Source organism: Antedon mediterranea, chromosome 1 (genome assembly GCF_964355755.1).
Source record: "Antedon mediterranea chromosome 1, ecAntMedi1.1, whole genome shotgun sequence".
NCBI classification, from domain to species: Eukaryota; Metazoa; Echinodermata; class Crinoidea; order Comatulida; family Antedonidae; genus Antedon; species Antedon mediterranea.
This window is the reverse complement of record NC_092670.1, coordinates 10,455,259-10,477,663: the sequence shown is the minus strand read 5'-3', so window position 1 is coordinate 10,477,663 and position 22,405 is coordinate 10,455,259. Positions and strand designations below refer to the sequence as shown.

Sequence of the window (22,405 nt, the reverse complement as noted above, 5' to 3'; positions counted from 1 at the left end):
CAACAAAAGAAAGTACGGTTACAGGAGGGCAGTGATAAAGAGAACACCAATCTTTAGGAGTTCAGGACCTTGCAGCACCTTAAATATCAACATATGCCATGTTGTATATTTATTGAATGTTACTACGTTTCAATGACAAAAGTAACTGAGCAAAAATAAAACAAACTGAAATAATTCTAAGGGCCTGTTTCTGCTGCAACTGCTCAAAATACGGTATAAAAATACGGTATAAAATACGGTATTTTTTATACCGTATTTTTTAGTACCCCGTTTCTGCTAACAATACTTCTTGGGTGGTCGTGTTAAATTTCATCTTTTTTACCCAAATTGCCATTCATTTATTTGATCGATAATTAAAAGTCGCAATAAAGGAAGTTTTACGTCTCACTTTCAACAGCCTAGCCCTAGTGATAGAGATGTTGTGAGAGCACAGAAAACATCGTAATGGGGACAATTAATTCGTTCCCTCCCCGAGTTATTGTATTTTGCAATGTTGTACTGCTTTCGCAGGCTCTTCAGCTTTGAGTTTACTTGCTTTGGAGACAAGTCTATTCCATACTCCTGCTTTATTTTTTTAGAAATGTCTTTATAAATGTGGTTGTCCCTTTTATTACCTTTTAGTTGGCCAGACATTTTAGCTTCCCCACACAAATTTATTTAGTAAAACTGTGACGTCTTCGCTCCACATTTTCGCCGAATATATATATACACGTGTGTAAAACAGCTGACAGCGACAGAAAATAAAAATACGAATGTTGACCTTTTGTCATGTAAAAAAAAAATACGGTATTTTTTATTGGCAGCAGAAACGGGTACAAAAAATACGGTATAAATTTGTAAATACCATATTTTATCCACAAATTTTGTGGGGAAAATACGGTATACAAAATACGGTATATTTTCTATGAGCGTAGTTTCTGCTGCCAAAAATATACCGTATATATACGGTATTCAAAAAATACAGTATAATATACGGTATTTAGTTGGCAGCAGAAACAGGGCCTAATTAAATACTTGCATGAGGTATATTCTCAATTAATTGTAAAACCAAAACAATACTGGGTATGAAACTAATCAATCTGTGATAACTGTAGAATGGACATGAGAAAGCAAAGAGATTATTAAACGGTTATTTCAGAGTAAACAACACAAGTGTGGCAACTGAGAATGGACTAGAGACGTGATTTACTTCAACTTTTAGTTGATAGAATTTTTGAAAATTTTGTTTATACATTCTGACGTAATAAATATACATCAGGCTTCCAGTAACTATTTCAAAATTTATAATCGGAGTAAAGCTATAATGGTGAACGCAAAGAAATTAGAGAGTGCCCAGGTAAAAATTCCAGTTGAGAACAGTTGGAAATTTCAACTGGTCCAACTGGTCTTCAACTGGTCTAACTGGTTTCCAACTGGTTCAACTGGTTTTAACAACTGGTCAACTGGTTTTTCAACTGGTCTAACTGGTTTTTCCAACTGGTCAACTGGTTTTTCCAACTGGTCAACTGGTTTTTCAACTGGTCAACTGGTTTTTCAACTGGTCAACTGGTTTTTCAAACTGGTCAACTGGTTTTTCAACTGGTCAACTGGTTTTTCAAACTGGTCAACTGGTTTTTCAAACTGGTCAACTGGTTTTTCAACAGGTCAACTGGTTTTTCCAACTGGCCAACTGGTATTCCCAAAGCTCAACTGAGTTCAACTAGTCAACTGGTCCAATCGGTTTTTCAACCGGGCAAGGTTGTTTCAATTGGTTTTGCAACTAGTTTTTTTCCTAACAACCAAGGGAATTCGGAGAAGAGCGAAAGCGGATGGCTGGGTGTACGTCGGGGAGTACGGGAGAGGACCCAGGGGGACCCAGGGGAGAGGTGGGGGGGGGGTGTTCTGGGTTGAGGTGACGGGAATAGAAGCATGGTCCGTAATTACCATTCAAAATACAATTAATATTATTATTTGTAATCCTATATTATTGCAACAAACAGTTATTTAAATTAAATCAAATAAAATCGATTAAAGAATAAGAAATACTGCACAACTTTTTGAAAATAATGGAGCATGCGTCGTATAGGCCGGCAGACCGTAAACAACCAATCAGAAAACTGCAAGCCAACAGTCAAAAACGGCTCCCTTTGTTTGTGCCAGTGTGGCTCGGCGGCAAAATCGGTGATCACGCAGCACAGAGATGCCAGGTCTAGAATGGGTATTATTGGCTAATCGCATCAAATTAAGGATGAGGCACAAATCTTGCTGTTTTATAAAAGGTAGGCCTGACATATATGTCTATTATTATCTCTTATTACTATAGGCATAGGCCTACAAACTATGATCAAAGATCGACAACAAAATGGAGGCCTCGCCGCTCGCTGCATGCTGGCTAGTATAGTAAGCTAGGCGCTTTAGTCCAGATCCCTATGTATTTTCGTGTGCAGATAATGGGGAAAGTGTAAACATTGTGTTTTATGAATATTTTAATCCTGCTGGTTATAAAAACCCATGTTGTCAAATTTCTAAAATTCATCTTTGACCTCTGACCTCAATTTGAATGTTTTGACCCATTGAAAACAAAATGATCATATCTTTGCAACGCTTAGATTAAATGAAATAATTTTAGTGTCAAATTATTTGGGAGATGCATATTAATATTCGTCATATTGAAAAATTTGTCCAAAAATGCCTGGAAGTATGATTTTTGGCATATTTGACCTTTGACCTACATATCATATAACTCCGTAACTAATAGTTGGACAAACTTTAAATAGGGCTCAAATTAATCTGAAGGTATATGTTTCTATTCAGTCCTATAAGAACTTTTACAAGAAAATGACCCGAAATATTTTTATTGACCTTTGACCTGTACTGGTAGTACATATTTCTATAATCTCAAAAACTATTGGCCGTAAAATGGTTGTTTTTGTGAAATGGTTCGAAAAATTTACATTTATATGTTGTATAATAACAACATTTTATAGAAATGTAAAAGAATTCTAATTATGATCACTAACTTTATAATTTATTAACATCACTAGCATTTGTTATAATATTAAAATGTGTTATATTTGCTGATTTTAAGCACTTCATATGAATTTATCAGAATTATGTGTATTTAATATAAAGTTTTTTTTTTTTATATAAAGAAAATTTAATTGTCTATCAAATAAGACTATTTTCAAATTATTATGGCTAAAACTTAATTAGATACAGGCAAAAAAGTGTATTTTTACTTGTGTGAACAGCGCCCTCAATCTTCATTTTTTCCCAAAAAATACCACATTTTTATGTGTTTTCCTGAACTTAACAGGTTATAACTTTGTTTTAAAGACTTTTTACAGTAACCTGTAATTTACATACCTCTTTTATAACGTACTAGGTCAGTTTCTGAAAAAATTGAGAAAAATATTCCAATAGCTTGATATTTTTGTTGAGGTTATACATGATACACACAAAAAAAAAATATTTTAATTTTGAGCTAAAAGTCCATCTTTTTGGTTTAATAAAAGCTATCTAGCAGATATTAATACACAAAATTCATATTTTATTGGATAGATATTATGATTATCTTTCCAATAAAATATGCTGTTTGTGTAAGAATGGCTGTACAAGATTGTTTGTACTGGACCAAAAAGATGGATTTTTAGCACAAAATCAAAATCTTTTTTAGCATGCACCATGTAATAACCTCAGGAAAAATATCAAGCTATAAAAATATTGTTTTCATTTTATCTCAGAAACTTACTTAGTATATGGTAGAAGGTGTATGTAAGTTACACGTCACTGACAACAAATCTTTTAAAAAGTTACAACCAGCTAAGTTCATGAAACCACATAAAAATGTGGTATTTTTTGGGAAAAAATGAAGATTGAGGGCGCTGTTTACATAAGTAAAAATACACTTTTTTGCCTGTATCTTATTAAGTTTTAGCCATAATAATTTGAAAATAGTCTTATTTGATAGATAATTAAATTTTCTTTATATAAAAAAAAATAAACTTTATATTAAATACACATATTTTCTGATAAATTCATGTGAAGTGCTTAAAATCAGCAAATATGACACATTTTAATATTATAACAAATGCTAGTGATGTTAATAAATTACAAAGTTAGTGATCATAAATAAAATTCTTTTACATTTCTATAAAATGTTGTTATTATACAACATATAAATGTAAATTTTTCGAACCATTTCACAAAACAACCATTTTACGGCCAATAGTTTTTGAGATTATAGAAATGTGTACTAGCAGTACAGGTCAAAGGTCAATAAAAATATTTCGGGTCATTTTCTTGAAAAAGTTCTTATTAGACTGAATAGAAACATATACCTTCAGATTAATTTGAGCCCTATTTAAAGTTTGTCCAACTATTAGTTACGGAGTTATATGATATGTAGGTCAAAGGTCAAATATGCCAAAAATCATACTTCCAGGCATTTTTGGACAAACTTTTTCATTAGAACGAATATTAATATGCACCTCCCAAATAATTTGACACTAAAATTATTTCATTTAATGTAAGCGTTGCAAAGATATGATCATTTTGTTTTCAATGGGTCAAAACAATCAAATTGAGGTCAGAGGTCAAAGATGAATTTTAGAAATTTGACAACATGGGTTTTTATAACCAGCATGATTAAAATATTCATAAAACACAATGTTTAGACTTTCCCCATGATCTGCACACGAAGGCACTTTTTTTGACATAGGGATCTGGACTACTTTAGCCTTGGCTTGCCCCACCTTGCTAGCTGATTGATTACATGGCTGTGTACGACCGCAAATTGTCTTATTGGCCTCTACATAGTACTAGCCTATAGTAGGCTAGAAACAAAGCCCAACAATACTATATTATTAACCTATTATTAGCCTACATGTCATTACCACACAAACGAGATTTATTTCCATTCATTCATGATCACTTTTGTTATTTTGGCCTACTAGGCTAGGCCTCTAAAGTCTAGCCCTAGGCCTCTAAAGTCTAGCCCTAGGCCTCTAGTAGTTGTAGGCCCAAACTAGCTACAGTAGTACTACTACTGTTCTGCATGTTGTATTATCACTACTCTAGCTAGTGTCGTGATGACATGCATGGCTGCTATTTTAACATATCCTAAGCCTAGGCTAGCCTACTAATCTAATAATAAAGCAAACTAATCCATGCTGTTTTAGTCTGTCTCCGTTTCCTTAAACTAAATATTCTATATTTCTTAATTTTCCTTCAATTTTTTTCATACACAATTGCAGGTGATTTCCAGTTTACTTGAATACAACCAACAAGGCTATAAACCAACCAAAAAAGTACAGCAGTACAATTTGAAGGGTAAATATATTTATGTATACTTTCTTTCTTGGAATGATCCAAAAAAATAGTTATTTATATGGCTTTTGGCCCAAATAATATACAATGTAACAATTCAATCAATAACATTAGAGTGCGTTTAAGAATTCTGTTCTACGTTAAAATGAAAAAAATATATATATTTTCCAAGCTTAGTAATGAGATATTTGTAGTAGACATAAGATAAATATATTTTAATTTAGAGGGGTTATTTGTATAAAATGAAAATATATTTAGTTCTAATATCTGAATAAAAGGGACAAACTAAAGTGAAATGATACTCATCTTCAATAGAGAGAAATGGCGAACCGACGCACGTCTAAAATCCGAGTGGGTATAAAATCATAACAAACCGTTGAGGGCGACACATTTCCTATGTTTATACACGTGAATCATGGCGTTGTCTAACCAATGTTGTTGCTGTAACGCTCATAATTCTTGTTGTATTTGTGTATTTACACAATAAATCAATGAAATATGTATAAAAGTCATCCATCATTCACAATCATATTCCTAAAAATATCTCATATCTGTAGGTCTACATTAGACTTGGCCTATAGTATTATAGTAGAATGGTGTTGTCAAGCATCATTACTGGCGGTAGCCCCCCTGCAGGAAGCATCACTAGCCACATAAACAAAATGGCAGTTGTCAAGCTGAAACTAATGCTAGTCCTACATCTACTATAGAGAGGCTCTATTTAGTCTTACTACCTAGCTAGGAGACGCCTAGCAGCACCCTAGCTAAAGTAGTAGTAGTGAGTACAGTACGCAATAACGAATTTCCAATATTATTATTTTTATAATAACCGATAATCCGTGCTAGGCTCGAGGTACTACAGCATACATGCCAACTATCTAGGGCCTAGAGCTGGGTACAGTATATAACAAAAACGCGTCTTAATTCAATCCAAATTAAAATAAAATATGTTAAGATTTGCCCATATAACATTAAAATTGATAAGGGTGTTGCAAAAAAAAAAGATACTGCTATTATGTGTGTTTTAAACGTTCTTTTCTACCTCCCTTTTTAACTCAACCCATCGGAATTTCCCATACAAAAACATGTGGCGAAATGGTTTGTTTACAATCTATACCCACTCGGTGAAATTTGAGTGACGTCATCGCGGTTCGCCATTTCTCTCTATTGCTTGTAGAGAACATAATTTGGATAATCATTAATTAATAAATTGATTAATATATGATTCCATCTTCCTTTTTCAGTAAAACAGTATATAAATTGATACTTGAGATTTGAATTTGATTTATTCCTTGTACTACCAGTATATTGTTTATTTAATCAATTTGTTTTGGTTTTTCTCTTTCAGGACTAATTTTGTCAACATGACTAAATAAAGAAGGTGGCCATAACTTCATAAATATATTACTGAATAAATGCTAGATCTCCATTTTCATGGACCTGTAAAAAGGAAACGGCAGGGATATGCTGACATTTGTGTAGATGTAGGGGTTATGCAGGTCGTTAAGACCTTTGTGGGGTAATTAACTACAGTACTGCAGAATTGAAAGTAACTACTGTAATTGTAAATATTAAAGTTAATAAAATAAACAGTTAAACAATAAGTTCTGTAGTTTGTGTAATTTGTTTTTATACTGAAATTTACCAGTTGGGAAAATTCTCAACTGGGAAAAATGTACAACTGGGAAAATTTACAACTGGGATTGATCAGACCAGTTGGAAAATTCACAACTGGGATTATCAGACCAGTTGAGAAATTTACAACTGGTAAAATTTACAACTGGGATTATCAGACCAGTTGGAAAATTCACAACTGGGAAATTCACAACTGGTAATTGTCTCAATTCACAACAGGGAAAATTCCCAACTGGGAAATTTCCCAACTGGTCTTCAACTGGAATTTTTACCTGGGTGGCTATTCCATATTATACAACACCAAGTATTGTAAACTTTAAATACTTAAATTTTAGGTGATCTTGTCTTTTGGTTTAGGGGCGCCAAAAAATAAAGCCATAACATCAGTACAGGTTCCAGGCTCTCCTTGAATATTATTCTGGTGCTACAACAAGACATCTTGGAAAAAACTTAAAACTGGAGTCCATGGGCCTTGTGTACATTAAAAAAAACATCTTACGGTAGAGTTTAGGGGGTTACCCCAATGTACTGGTCCATTTCAGCTCCTGTCGTTTATGATAGGCACTGGACCATGGCTTCTGTGTCTGTAGAGGGCCTAATCGAACTGTTAAACAATAATTAAAACTACTCACATTGCAACACCGTAAAACTCGTGCTTGGCCGTTGATACAGCAACATCGCCCTCTATCAATACTTGATAGTAGTCCTCTTTTGACTGCTGATAACCCCAATGAACTATATTATCTTTCAGACTCTCATAAGCCTCAGTGAAAATATCTATATAAAAACAGGTAGATCCCACTTTGTGAATTAAAATACTGAAAGATGAGGGCGTATCAATCTGATCTCTAGTGCACATGTGTAATTCAGAGACTAGTGAACAATACTATGATTTATTCTAGCTTCTTTGGGAATGTTAAACAGTGGCAGTACAAATAAATGATATATTTTATAATATTTTTAAATCGCAGACAATATTTTTTAACACTGCCCTCTACTGATTTTATCGAATTTGAACAATAGTACCATAATTTATTCTAGCTTCTTTAGGAATGTTAAACAGTGGCAGCACAAATAAATGATATTTAATGTTTTTAAAGGGGGGTTCCGGGTTTAAAATGAATAGTAAAAAATGTAAAATATATTTGTTTGTCTCTTGAACGGTAAAAGTTTCAATTTATATAAGCGCCCAGTGAAGCAGAACGAAGGCTGTGAAATGAGGCCAGATTACAAGTGCAGCTACGGCAAAATCACAATGTGGTTACAGAATAGGAAATTCGTGAAATGGTCAATCTTCCGACGACTCGTTATCATTAACCATATCAATTACTTTTGTAAAATTATACTTATCTGATGTAATTTTAGTCGGTCTTCCCATTTATAAAGTCAATTTTCTATGAAAATCCATCAAAACAGTGAAAAATTAGATAAGTTTGCACTTTACGTTTGCCGATTTTCGCACTGACTTAGGGAAAGCCTTCAAAATCAATGAAGCGTAACGTATACATTCCTGCTGAGCGAGGAGAGCGAGACGACGATACACGTGCTCTCTCTGCCCATGCCTGGCATCGTCACGTGATAAGCAGATACAGTATACAATACCAAACTGTTCGGGTCGAGTATACCCCGTCTAAATTACAGTATTTGATTGAAGGTCGACTCGACCTACCGGAATGGTATAGATAATATAGCTCGAATGAGAGAGTTGGAAAATTTGTAAACATGAGTACAGTATTGCTAATTTTAACAAGTGTAGCCTATAGTAAAAGGCCTGGTAGTATCAATTCGCATAGGGTCTACTACACTAGTTAGCTCAATTTTTAACTGGGCCGGATAGGCTAGGTCTCCTTCCTACTACCGGTCTACTTGCTTGATGCAGTATCCGCTTTTTTGGAGAGTAAACTAGGCCTATTTCAGGCCTACTTATTAGACGATCGGGACACCATACGTGCGGACGGCGATCGGACCTTGTTTTGCCTCAATATTTACAGCCGATTTTTGTAGAACGTTTTAGGTTTAGATTGTTTAGGAGTTTGGTTGATAGGATGGGTTTGGATTCCACTGACTTTTGTTATTTATGGGCCAATCGTTTAGTAATAGGCTAGCTAGGCCCATGAATGATGGCCCCAATGTTTTAACGTAGCCATCGTGGCATGGAATCCCTAGTCAGAAATGGCTCTCACCCATGAATAAAATGATTTAGGCTAGGCCTTCATTCATTCATTCATTCTTTATTTAGCCTTTAAAATCGAAATACATTTAAAACAAGGTAACAAAAACAAGACAGGTGAAAATCTAAGGAGGCAAGGATAAGCAAAAACAATTAAAATCGCTGTAGCTCGCAGGCTTGCTTATCCAGGCCTAGCCTAGTACGTGAAGCCGATATACGATCTGTACTATTCGAGGTATAAAAATAGTATAATTTATGACTCCGTAATCTGTCCTAAATTTTGTATTTCATTAAATGTCAAATAAATATATGCTACTACTGTTATTATTACACTTTAGGCCTAGCTTAGAAAATCTACAAAAAATGTATTTCACAATGATCGAGTGGTCGTCGTTTGACAGGGGAGAGAGAACACAACGTACAAGCTTGACGTCGCGAGTTTGGAATCCACTGATGACGTGATTTTGTGAATATCTCATGAATATTAATGAACTTCCCTAAGCTGCTGAAAAACAGACTTTCCATGAATTTGCCCTAAAATGTATATGAAATTTAATTTTTTTAATTTCTCGTTATTACTTCTTCATTCTGACATGTCTATATTGTTATAATATTTTTTATTTAATAAATAAACGATATTTAAAAGCAATTTTAAACCCAGAATCCCCCTTTAAATCGCAGACAATATTTTTTAACACTGCCCTCTACTGACTTTATAATTACCTGGAATTTCTGAGTAATGTTCCCCAAGAACAGAAATCCTGAAGTCTTCCCCACTATCTAGAAGTTTATAAAGTGTTCTAAAAAAAAGGTCAGGATTCTTGTCGTGTTCCCTACAAAAGGAAAAAAATGTGAATAAGTACCACTACTAAACAAGAAATATTTCTTACAAAAAACGCTGCTCGCTTATTGAAAAATATTTTTTATTTTAAATGTTTTTGAATGTGTCATTTTATTGTCACATAATAGTTATTTTACCTGAAAAAAATGTAATTTAAAGCAACAAATACTTAAATTGTCTGTCAGACAATGGTTTTTGGGTTTCTTTTCTTTTTTTATATGTGAATAAATATTATTTTTTTTGTTACAGAAGTGAATACTCAATTTCTGTCACTTTAGTTAATTTTATTGCTAAGGTCAAATCTGGGGGTCACTTCATCACCCTAGATATTTCAATTGTGAAGTATCCTATTACAAACACAAACTTTAATGGACTGTTTCGATAATAATTCAATGATCTGACAGTGAATATACCAGAAATGCTTATTAGAGATTTGTAATTTTAGCATGACATGTCCTAATAGACTCTTTCCCAGACGTTTTTTGGGTCTACTGTAGCAGCTGGAATCAATAAATTATAGTGGAGTTTCCATTTTCACAAAACTGTCTGTCCTTAGAACTATAACTGCTGCTTGCTTTAGCTTCTGATTGAGTAGTCCTAATGGGACGTAGCGGGCTAGAGCAGCAGCGTGAAAATCCAGGTAAACTAAGCACAAAATAGTAAAAATTCAGACAGTGTAAATAAGTACAGCAGTGTAAATAAGTACAGCAGTGTAAATAAGTACAGCAGTGTAAATAAGTACAGCAGTGTAAATAAGTATAGCAGTGTAAATAAGTACAGCAGTGTAAATAAGTATAGCAGTGTCAATAAGTATAGCAGTGTAAATAAGTACAGCAGTGTCAATAAGTATAGCAGTGTAAATAAGTATAGCAGTGTAAATAAGTACAGCAGAGTAAATAAGTATAGCAGTCAAATAAGTATAGCAGTCAAATAAGTACAGCAGTGTAAATAAGTATAGCAGTGTAAATAAGTACAGCAGTGTCAATAAGTATAGCAGTGTAAATATGTATAGCAGTGTAAATAAGTACAGCAGTGTAAATAAGTATAGCAGTCAAATAAGTATAGCAGTCAAATAAGTACAGCAGTCAAATAAGTACAGCACTGTAAATAAGTATAGCAGTGTCAATAAGTATAGCAGACTAAATAAGCATAGCACTCAAATGATTATAGCAGTCTAAATAAGTGATGCAGTCAAAAAATGCACTAGGACTGTACCATCTATGAGCCCATACTATTTTTAATGGGGATGACAATTGTGATAAAACTGAACTGCAGCTATAAACTGTCTGTTCTCCGGTGACACCTGATTTAATAGCCCTGTCTTTGGATTTTTCAAACACCTCCTGACTTCCATGTAATGAACTGGCCTGTTCCGCTAACGTCAGTCCTTCCATAACATCTGCTATTGGATCATTCATTATTGGAAATTCTATTGGAAAATACAACACTTTTGATTTTGGTCGTATCTTTTCAGCGAGGCCTTTAGGACGGAAGTCAGGCATAAGTTTTAAAAATGTCCCAATTGATGACAAGAAAGATTCCATGTTGTATTTTGAGTTGAATAAAACAATGTCAGCAGTTAAACTAAAAGAAAAATGTAAATTAACATTAAATAAATTTTATACAGTATAAAGTTTTCCTTTGCATATAAATATTGACCTCATCTGGGCATAGATAGAAGAATAAATTATGGACTGAGCAAAATACTTTTCAAAATAAAGAGAGATAAAGATAACTGCAGAAATAAGCATTTGCGACGTCAACAATATATTGATTTTCTGAAAATCAAGGGGAATAGTCTGTAAGTATTCAGGATGACAACTTTAAAATTACCATTAAAACACAACACTGTGTAAAGTACGATCAAACAATCAGCAGTTACCTACACACAGAACATGCGCAACATATGCAAAAAATGTTACGTCACTGTGTTTACCAGCCAGAAAAAGTATGATCGTTTTGCTGTTTTCTGCGCATGATACAAACGTCCTTCCCGCGGCGGGCCAACTAGATTAGTGGGAGGTGCCATTTTATCATAAATTTTGTGTGCGAGTACCATTTCTGACTATCTAGGGGTCGTATTTACCGAACGCTCAAATGCTTGTGTCTGAGCCTCCCTCTCCCCACCCCTATATTTCAAAATCGTGGATCCACCCCTGCTGTCCTTCTCAATTCCCTACTATAAATTTAAAAACTAACAATAAATATACAGTACCAGGTTATTATTTGATTATATCCATATTGAAAATCTCTGTCTTTTTGTTTTCGGACAGGGTAAACCAGCTGGTTTTCATGGAAGTAAACAATCTTGGTCAGCCGAGACAAATCAGGTCGCAGTGCTACCAACTCTGCTAAATTTAATACTGAACTGGTAAACAAAATTCTAAGGGAAGAAAAGTGAACAGTTAATAATTTTATTTTATTAATTTTAGCAACATTAAAACAATACATAAACTTTGAGTGTGCCAAGGAGTGGCAAAAGAGGTCAAAGGACCACTGTCGCCATAAGGTGTGCCACACCAGCACTCAAAGCATACATTAAAACATAAAACAATGTAAATATGTAATATTAATACCATAATTATATACATTAAAGAGGCATAGTATTTTTAAAGTGGTCCATTAACATGTTTTTAAATTGTACCCAACTTCCGCATACAAAGGCGTCTTTAATATTGACCGGTAGTGAATTCCACAAACGAATAAATCTGGTTGGGATACAATGCTTTCCTATCAGTTTTGGATGCAAGATGTTTAAAAGTTAGAACATCCAAATGCCTACAATTGATAGTCAACATATTTAAAATAAAACTATTCTGTAATTTATACAATATATTTGTAACAAAAATAACGGTAAAATAATCTCAATTTGATTCAGCTGTCATCAAATTCAGTCTAGTTAATCGGTCAGAATATGGCTGATCTAAGATTCGTTGATGAAGGATAAATCGACTTGCCCTTCTTTGAATTTTATTAATATGACATTGACGATAAGGATACCAAACAGGGGAGCAATATTGAATATGGGGAAGAACAAGACCTTTATAAAGTTTAAGTAAAACAGATGTAGAACAACCTGTGGCAATTGATCGTATAAAACCTAACATCCTATTGCATTTCAAAGTTACATAATCTACCTGATGTGCCCATGACAAATTATGGGATATTACCACACCAAGTAACGTAATGTCATTAACATTCATGAGTTCATGTCCATTTAGAATGCAAGATGGAACAACGGGATCTCGTTTTCTGGACAATGACAGCACTTGACATTTATTAGGGTTAATGGAAAGTGAATTAAGTGCTGACCACCAGGAGATCGTGTCAATGTCCTGTTGCAGAGATAAACTATCTTCCTCCGTCATTATACATTTAGCAATGCAAGTGTCGTCTCTGTATATTGATATGGTTTTGCACGTAGGTGCATATGTAGATCATTAACATATATGTTAAATAACAGGGGTCAAAGCACAGACCCCTGAGGAACCCCTGATATTACGCAACTCTTGCCGGACATCTTTCCGTTAAAAAACGTTCAGTTAAAAATGATTCCAACCAAGGCAACATGGAACCACCAATTCCATAGGTTCTTTTCAGTTTGGAAATCATTGTAGAGTGCGAAATGGAATCAAATGCACGACTATAGTCCAGTGCAACAATATCAATGCGTGGGGCACCTTTAATAATCTGTATAATAATATTGTTTATTACAATTCCCCGATATTTTGAGTCATCTCTTACTTCCTGCTAATAAGGAAAATTTCTCCAGATTATTATTATTACATGGAAAAAACATCTAAATGAATGATTTAATATTTAGGTTACTACTACTCTACTAGTAGCTTGTTTGTTAAATATAGGCAAAACTGGATTTTAGTAACAAATTTTCCCAGTTTGCAGAGTCCGGTAACCTCTGGCATATCCATTGTTTAATATTGTAGTATCGACCCCAGGGGGCTGGCCAATGAATGAATGACCTGAACATACCAACCATCTACGGGCGCCTTGATTTAGTATGCATGACATATGGACGTCTGGGGCATGCGCAGATGGTTGGGAGAAACCTGAAATCAGGGCAGTTTTGCCATGGTGACAATATAGACGGCTATTATAAGCAAGTACTATATTATTGATACGGGATATATATATATACATTGGATTTGCCCCAAGTGGGAAAGAATTTCCCAGGTAGGCGAATATCTGGTGTACTTTTACATATAGCATATAGGGTAAATACAATACTATTTTAATAAATATTTTAATTATGCAAATGCTGATGATTGTTTTAATAGCGCCCTCTATTATATTCCGATGAATATTTTCCAACTTTTATGGTAACCTTTATTGTTTGGGTATCTTCAAAATTGTTTCCTCGATTTTTACTTTTTGAAGTTGGCACCTCTGTTATTACAACAGAAAGGGTATTGATAAAAAAATAAAGATTATGACCTTTGCTGTCAAAATATAATGCACAACTCTTAACCTGTATTCTTGGCTAGGTGAAATTACTTCGGAAAAATATAGAGCTGATGTCCGTGCTCTCCAATGCCACTTCTTCCCTGGCAAAGTGTATTTGACAGCGCATCCTTCTAGGCCTTTCTCAAGAGTGTCGATCAACTGAGAGTGGGAGCCAGCATAGAACGCCTCAATCAACAATACCCTTGACATCTTTACAACTTTCGTGTCATAATACGTCAACTAACAAAAGATCCTCAATTAATTATTATAAAGATGTATTTTGATGTCATGTATAGCATGGTGTAACCATTGACCTTTACTCCATGCATTGACTATGCTGTAAAAAAATGAGAGAAATAAAAAAATAATCTGATTAAAAACATATAACAAATATTAATAAACTTGTGATAGCCTATACCACTCTAGTATAGACAGGGAGTTACAACTCCCTGGTATAAAGTAGGCCTTTACTAAATACGAACTGTCTGCCTCTCTACACCTAGTCGTACTGTAGATCCTATATAGCGCCCTCTATGGCTATTGTACTAATGTGTTATATCAATGCATTGTAATCCGGTTAGATGGCTGAATGGTCAATAATGGGTAGTGCCCGAGTCTCACAATGTAATGCTGTTTTAATTTAGGTTACGAGGGACGGAGGCCCGAAAAAGAGTGCCTTTTGAAATCGGTCGCGTTTGAAATCGGTCGCGCTATTTTGTATGGATCGAGCCGGATGATTATTATAAATGAAGAAATAAAAGATATTCAAATTAAAATCTATAGTAGGCCTATCGCCGACGTATATACGTAAATTATATATAAATCATACTGTCAAATTATAGAAACAGTGTATTATTCAGAATTATTATGGATAAGCAAGCCTGTGAGCTACAGCGATTTTAATTGCTTTTGCTTATCCTTGCCTCCGTAGATTTCCACGTGTCTTGATTTTGTTACCTACGTTTTAATATTTCGATTTTAGAGGCTAAATAAAGAATGAATGAATGAATGAACATGATCTCATAATCGCGTCGAGCATCTGTAGCTCATTGGATCGTTTCACAAAAACACATGCAGGAGGCCTATAGACGTTTCAAACGTATGGTTATTCGTAATAGACGTCATCTTTACCTCGCCATGGACAACGATCGTACGTGTTTTGTCCATGATTTAACACTAACAAGTGCATGTTTTTTTAAAATGAGGAAACCCCGTCAGCAAAATAAAATGTATTGTTAGGGGAAACAGCTGCACGATCATAGAAGGCGCATCTCCACAATATGGCTTATTCGGGGGTTTATTTCAGTAACTCGCCTTTTAACCATCCGCATATAATGATCATTTTACTAAAAACTATTTGAAACATTAGAAATAAAAATATACACGTGATTTGCCTCAACAATAATCAATATAAATACATAATAGAAAAATAACGCTTAAAAAAAGAACGATGTTTCGACTACATCATGGAGTCATTATCAAGTCCAATGAATAAAATTTTTAAAAAACAACTAATTAAATAACACAAGCCAAGGGTCAAAGTTTAAATAACAAAAGACCTATAATCATTATACACTTAATATTATCCTACATAACGGATAGAAATAAAATAGAAATAAAATAAGGTGATCGAATAGTATGTTGTTAACGACATGGATATGATATAATCTGCCACAGTATGCATAAGTATAAAAACGGATACGCTGGCTTTACGGGCTATATTGTAAAAATTATTGTTTTTAAATAAATTGTTCTCTTTTACGTAATTGTTTGCATAATAAAAGACACGACAGACGTATATTCTCTATATAATAATATATTAATTACAGTACATATAAATAGAGGTAAATTATTATATGCCTAATATAACATTATGCCTAATGTTTTAGAAATGGCCATTTTGAAAAGACGCAGTCCTTCTCCGAGACCTGTGAAATATTTAAAAAAAATAATTTAATGATTGACAGGCCCGTAGCCAGGGGGGGTTTTTATGGTTCGGGCGAACCCCCCCTTTACAGCGAACCCCCCTTAACCGACTGCGAACCCCCATCCCCGACATGCCCAATACCTCACCCTCATCTCCAAAAATTCTCCAAATACGTGCCCCAAAGTTGTTTGTGAATTGAAAAATTCGTAAACTTGTTCGTGAACCTTCTTCTCTGTATGAGCGTCAACTAGCGATACGTGTCTGTAAATTTCTAAAAGCTGCAAATGAATTGCCGATTTTAACCTGAAAAATAAATGTTTGGTCCCTGCATGTAACATGATATTGACGCGTCTCATAGCGAACTGGGGCACGAACGATTCGTACAAAGGACACCGCCAGACAACTGCGTACCTATAATTGTTTAGATCACTGGCAGTCAGGCAGCATGCATAAAGTATATATAGCCTTCCGACGTACATCAGTATTTATGTGTGATTATGAAGTATAATGTATCATAGAGGATTTTATATAACACCTATATAAATTCCTGTCATTTGATTGGACGAATGTGGGTCACATGGCGTGCAATAGTACGCACTATTCAACGATCATTAAATAGTACTTTTTGAAACATTTTTGTGTACGAAAAAAAAACGCCTAGATGTTATATAAAACAAATAATGAATGTTTTGTATTCGTGTAATGGTACAAATAATGGCACTTGGTGAATGATGAAAGGTTATATCAACTCGGCTTTGCCTCGTTGATATAACCTTTCGTCATTCACCTCGTGCCATTATTTGTACCATTGCACTCATAAACATTCATTATTTGTATATTAGTGAATATTAATATTTTACACTATAATATCTATGGTATCAAGTACTGTAGTTCACATTATGGCATCCGATTATTTTTTTCTAGACCACCAGCCGATACGTACTAAAATGTATCAATATCACCTATTTACATATTTATATTCCTCAACAAATTGCTGTAAATAAATATTATAGATAGAGCTAGCAAATAGCATTTGCCTTCAACCAGTGTGCTTTTTTCGGGACTGCTCCTAGATGTACGTTCGCATTGAACTTGAACGCAAAACAAAATACGGAGTAAATGATCAAACAATCGGCGGTTCAGCACACAGAGCACGCGCATCTAACATACGGCAACAAATAGTTATCGTCCTTTAAATTATCGACGTGTTTGAGAAGGAGGAAAAAAGTACGATCTTTTTGCTCATCGGTAGCATGCTGCACGAGAGTGTCTTTTCCGGCCATCTAGGGGTGTCATTTAACAAAATTCGCTTCGCATCAGGCCCCACCCGCAGGGGGGGGGGGGGTTGACCCAAATATTTAGTGTCCGAACCCCCCTTGACAGATCCTGGCTACGGCCCTGATTGATAATAAATATTTATTAACCAAGTAAAAAATATCCACATAAATAATCTAGTTCCTAAAAAATATCAATTAAATATAGCTCTAGCGGCGCGCCATACAAAATACCGGAAGTTGATTTTATCGCGACCGATTTCAAACGCGACCGATTTCAGACGCGACCGTAGGGCCTACTTCCCCTCTTAGAATAGTGTAGGCCTATATACAACTTACTTAAGTAAAGTAGGCCTATGCTAGCCTAGAGTTATTGCAAGGCCACCTAACTAAAAGAATAAGGTAATTTTGCTTTTATTATAATTATCCTCTATAAGTAGGCCCAGACAGACCGGGACCAACAGCCCTACCTGACTTGACCTGATACCTTCTGTATCCTCCTCAGAGAGGGCGCGCGTACAGCCTGTAGGGCCTACATATTTTTCGCGGAGTAATATTGTCCGACACAAACAGTGTAATGCGATCGCTTAGAGCACGCACATGTTGAAGTTAAAGATACTGTATTGTAGTCTTTAACACCACTCAAGTGCGCTCATTCAAAAGTAGAGCCTACTGCAAACAGCTAGTCATCAGAATGTTATAAAAGGTGCACTTTGTTCATTTTAATAGTTGTCAGGAAAAATATATTATAGAAACGTAATCACGGGATTTTGTGGTTGACATGTCACCCGTAGACAGAGACGTTACACACAATTTTATAAAGTGATATTGTGATAATAATTTTATTAAACACTAGGAAAATATCTCAATTGTGTGAATATAATACGGCCACTATTGGATCGCAATGGTAATGCAAAATAAAATAAGCGAAAATGAAGAATCAGCAAGAATTAGGCCTATGAGCCTGCAAACACTATTCCTTCGTCAGAAAGAAATTGATGATAGTTTAAGATATTATTATTAGTTGCCATTTTTTTAAATATATACATATATATATATATATAATAAAAAGTATTAAAATCGACTTGTCGTTATTCAGTATGGTACCGTACTCAGGTTACGGAAGGACATAATAAATCTCTGCATTCAACGCTTATTCTATTTGGAACGGAAACGTCGCTGTTTTGGTATTCAACCTGCTTCTAAAACGATGTATTTCATTCCGTGAAATGGAAAGGTATTAAGATCTTATAGCTTAAACCGTGTCCTTTTGTACCTGTGTTTCTCTTGTCCGATTGTTGTTTAATAACATACTACTATTCCTCACTCGGTTCACTTTTGTACACATCGGGAATGCTCTTCTAAAACACGCGCGAAAATTCTCGCCCATGAACGCGTATACAAATGGGTTTACGCACGAGTTACTGTACGCCAGTGTTAGAGCAAAAATCCTGAGCTTTGAAATGGCCAAGTTATTGTTGATACTATTACCGAGTCTTTGCCACAGATTTATCACGTGTATCGGTAACCAACAAATAAAGAAAAAGACAACAACCAGCAGTATCATCTTGGTAACTTTCTTTCGTTGTTGTATCGAGTGCAGGCTTAATGTTGTGTCTCGGAGCTGTTCCCGCGTCTTCCACAGTTGACGCAACATGTTGACGTTGCAGACAACGAGGACGGAGAGCGGGATTATGTAGGTACTGAACACAACGTAAATGTAGTGCGCTAACAACCCTTGTTCGTTGAACTCTTCAACACAGTAATGTCTTCCGTTGAAATCCATAACCGTTGAAAATATGGAAATTGGAATCGATAAAAGCGATGAAACTAAATGGAAGAAAATTCATGTAAAAAGTATTAAATAAATAGCAATTTTTATTCCAGAAATATAGAATAACCATCTATGCTTCCTTTTATGAAAATGATATTTTCACACGTCTAATCAAATGACGTCATGATCAGTAAGAGCAATAACATCGTGATAATACAACGATTTTATATTTATCATGACGTAAATTTATTGGAATTTTATAAATATTATTTTTATCAAAGACAGCATAAAAGGTTATTTAACGAAAACTTTCTTTCGAGTTAGGTGTCCAGCCGATTCTCGGTACTGTATCTATATTTCCAAAGTATCATAGGAATATTTGGGAATAGATCACATGTGTATCTAGTGTAGTAACCTAACCCTAACCCTCCACATGTGATAAATTAGATGCTGTATATTATGTGAATGTATAATTTCATCGTCACCATGCTTATTACACCTACCTAGGACTTTTGTATCTAGATGACTGTCGATAGTCAGTCACACTTTACCTAATGACATCTTGATATAACCATCTTATTACGATCATCGCTTGTAGTCAGTGTCATTCCTCTCATACACTAATTCAATATTTTTTTCATTATCAAATTAATCTTGAAACTAATACTGTCTATATCTATCAATAACCTAAATTATTACAAAGTATTAAAAAAACTAGACCGTACGCCACGGTTGAACTATTAACAAACTATGCCGCATTCACAAGTGTCACGAATACTTATTATAGTACTAGTGCACACAAGCAATTAACACTAGCAATTGTGGACAGTGAACATACGGTTCCTATAGTCTTTACCCTCAGACTTGTCCTCCCATTAAGACGAGTGTATAGGTTCCAGGACAAAATGGCTAAGAATAAACGGTATTCAAAATTAGCCATGTCTTCGTCCGATATAATTCCATATAAAATATGTACTTACTGATCCAGATTGATATGTTGATAGTGAGTGCCAGGGTAGGCGTCCGATATCGGATGGATTTCAGTGGATACACGATGGCAAAATATCGGTCGATGTTCATTGCCATTAACGTCAGTGACGTCGCGTGGACAGACACCTTAAAAAATAACTACATTTTGATAATAAAGATACCCAGCAATATAATAATGAAATAAAGAGTATTACCATCTGCTGCCATGCCTGAAATATTCGTGCGACACGAATCAGCCGGCCAGCTACATAATTGAAAACAGAGCGAGTGGATATTTCACTCGTTATAAGAGTAAATTGTTTTAAAAGTGGAATACAAAAGAGTGATCATTTTCACTTTTTTACATCAAGAGAAAGTGACAGGTATGGAAGGCACAAACTAAAATTAAATATAACATGGCATTCCAAAATTGAACACAATCATGTGTGACGTATTCCATCATTCAATTTTGTGTTAGACGGTTCTATCAATTCGATTGACTGACGTTTCGTCGGTGAGCCTCGCCTAGACGACCTCCTATAAACCACTAAATCATGTCGAGGAAACACGTCCCGGCCGCGATTTTTCTTTTCGTACATAATTTGGGGAACCCCTTATGTGAAAGATAGCCAAACTACTTCCTAATAACTGAACCTAGCCCTCTAAATAATTTCTCTCACTATAAAGTAAAAATAAGTTGCTCGTGGGATTCGAACCCGATACATTGACATGTAAAGTTCATATTCTAATCCATTTGACGCCTCGACAGAAAGCGTTTTCATTTGTATTGTTGTTATTGAATTGTAGTTGGATCAATTTTTACGTCACACCTTAATGATGACTAAACTAGTCATGTTTATTTTGTGACGTTTCATGAGTGGCCCCCAACTTATGTAGGAAAAGAAATATCGCTCCCCGGCCGCATATAACCCACTAGGACGCGACGAAACGACGTAAGAGCAAAGATGTCAATTTGACCAATCATAATTATACGAAACTGTCGCTTATCATTGGTCGATTCGCTTGCGTTGCATTCACGTCCTTTCGTTACGTCCTAGTACGAACTAAAGCTTGGTTCTCACTAGAACGTAATGCAAGGACGTAAACGCAACGCAAGCGTTTTAACCAATGACAAGCGAAGTTATAGACAGTTAGCAATCACAAACGAATAAGCCATCGCTTGTGATTGGTCAATTCACTTTCGTTGCGTTACGTCCTTGTGTTGCGGCGCTAGTGGGAACCACGCTTCAGCTTGGACGCAACAACGCAAGTGAGTTTACCGATACAAGTAATTAAATTCAGAAGATCCATCGCCTAGTGATTGGTCAAATTACCATGTTGGTCCAAGTAGGAAAAAAGTTATATGCACAATGAATTAACACACCTGCATGAGATACATAACGATACGACACAGCGCGTTTCCAAAGACCCACACATGTTTTGTATACGTGAAGATAGTGAAGGGAGCACACAACACCAGAAACATAATATCCGTAACTGAGATATTGACAATGTAGCAGTTAGTAACAGTTCTCATTGTACCGAACCTACACACCACGTAAATGATAAGACTGTTACAGCCTAAACCAACCACAATGAACAACGTCCACGTAAACGGTATGGCGATCTGTTCGACGTCTAACATGTTTACTATGTCGTAATAATCGTTCCCGTACGAAAGTCATAGTCGTTGATTCCAGCGGCTGGAAAGGTAGCATTATCGTCCATTCTATAATAACAAAATTATAATGAAATTAAAACGCACCTACTGACTTTAAAGACAGATTTACAGTACGTAACGCATATTAAGTTTGGAAAATCAAAATAAACGTGTATCGTCTAAATCTGATTGCTTTGCTTGTCTGTGGTTTGTTTTAAAAAAAGAACGATTCATGTAGATTCACTGAGTTTACTTTGATTTTGCCAAATGTAGTCCTTATGTTATTTTAAATATGTGCAGATTTTTTTAAGTAGACGCCGAGTGTGAACAGGAGAAAATAGTACCTTCAGAACAAGAAACGTAAAAATAATTTGATGGAAAATTAAG

The 22,405-nt window shown here is 35.0% G+C and overlaps 1 protein-coding gene and 1 long non-coding RNA gene across 2 annotated transcripts in view; one reads left to right on the top strand and one right to left on the bottom strand.

Moving 5' to 3' along the window:
• Positions 1-13,321, bottom strand: part of LOC140041181 (tRNA-queuosine alpha-mannosyltransferase-like) — a 32,378-nt gene extending 19,057 nt beyond the window's left edge. Inside the window, exons 1-6 of the mRNA XM_072087608.1 lie at positions 13,124-13,321; positions 12,598-12,683; positions 12,169-12,336; positions 11,169-11,537; positions 9,836-9,945; positions 7,575-7,719 (exon numbers count right to left, since the gene is read on the bottom strand). Coding sequence (XP_071943709.1) covers positions 7,575-7,719; positions 9,836-9,945; positions 11,169-11,537; positions 12,169-12,336; positions 12,598-12,683; positions 13,124-13,321 — 1,076 coding nt within the window. The remainder of the gene's footprint in view (positions 1-7,574; positions 7,720-9,835; positions 9,946-11,168; positions 11,538-12,168; positions 12,337-12,597; positions 12,684-13,123) is intronic.
• Positions 2,144-6,911, top strand: LOC140046383 (uncharacterized). The gene is made up of 3 exons (XR_011844774.1): positions 2,144-2,258; positions 5,235-5,310; positions 6,656-6,911. It is a non-coding gene; the product is annotated as an uncharacterized lncRNA (long non-coding RNA).
• Positions 13,322-22,405: the final 9,084 nt, after the last annotated feature.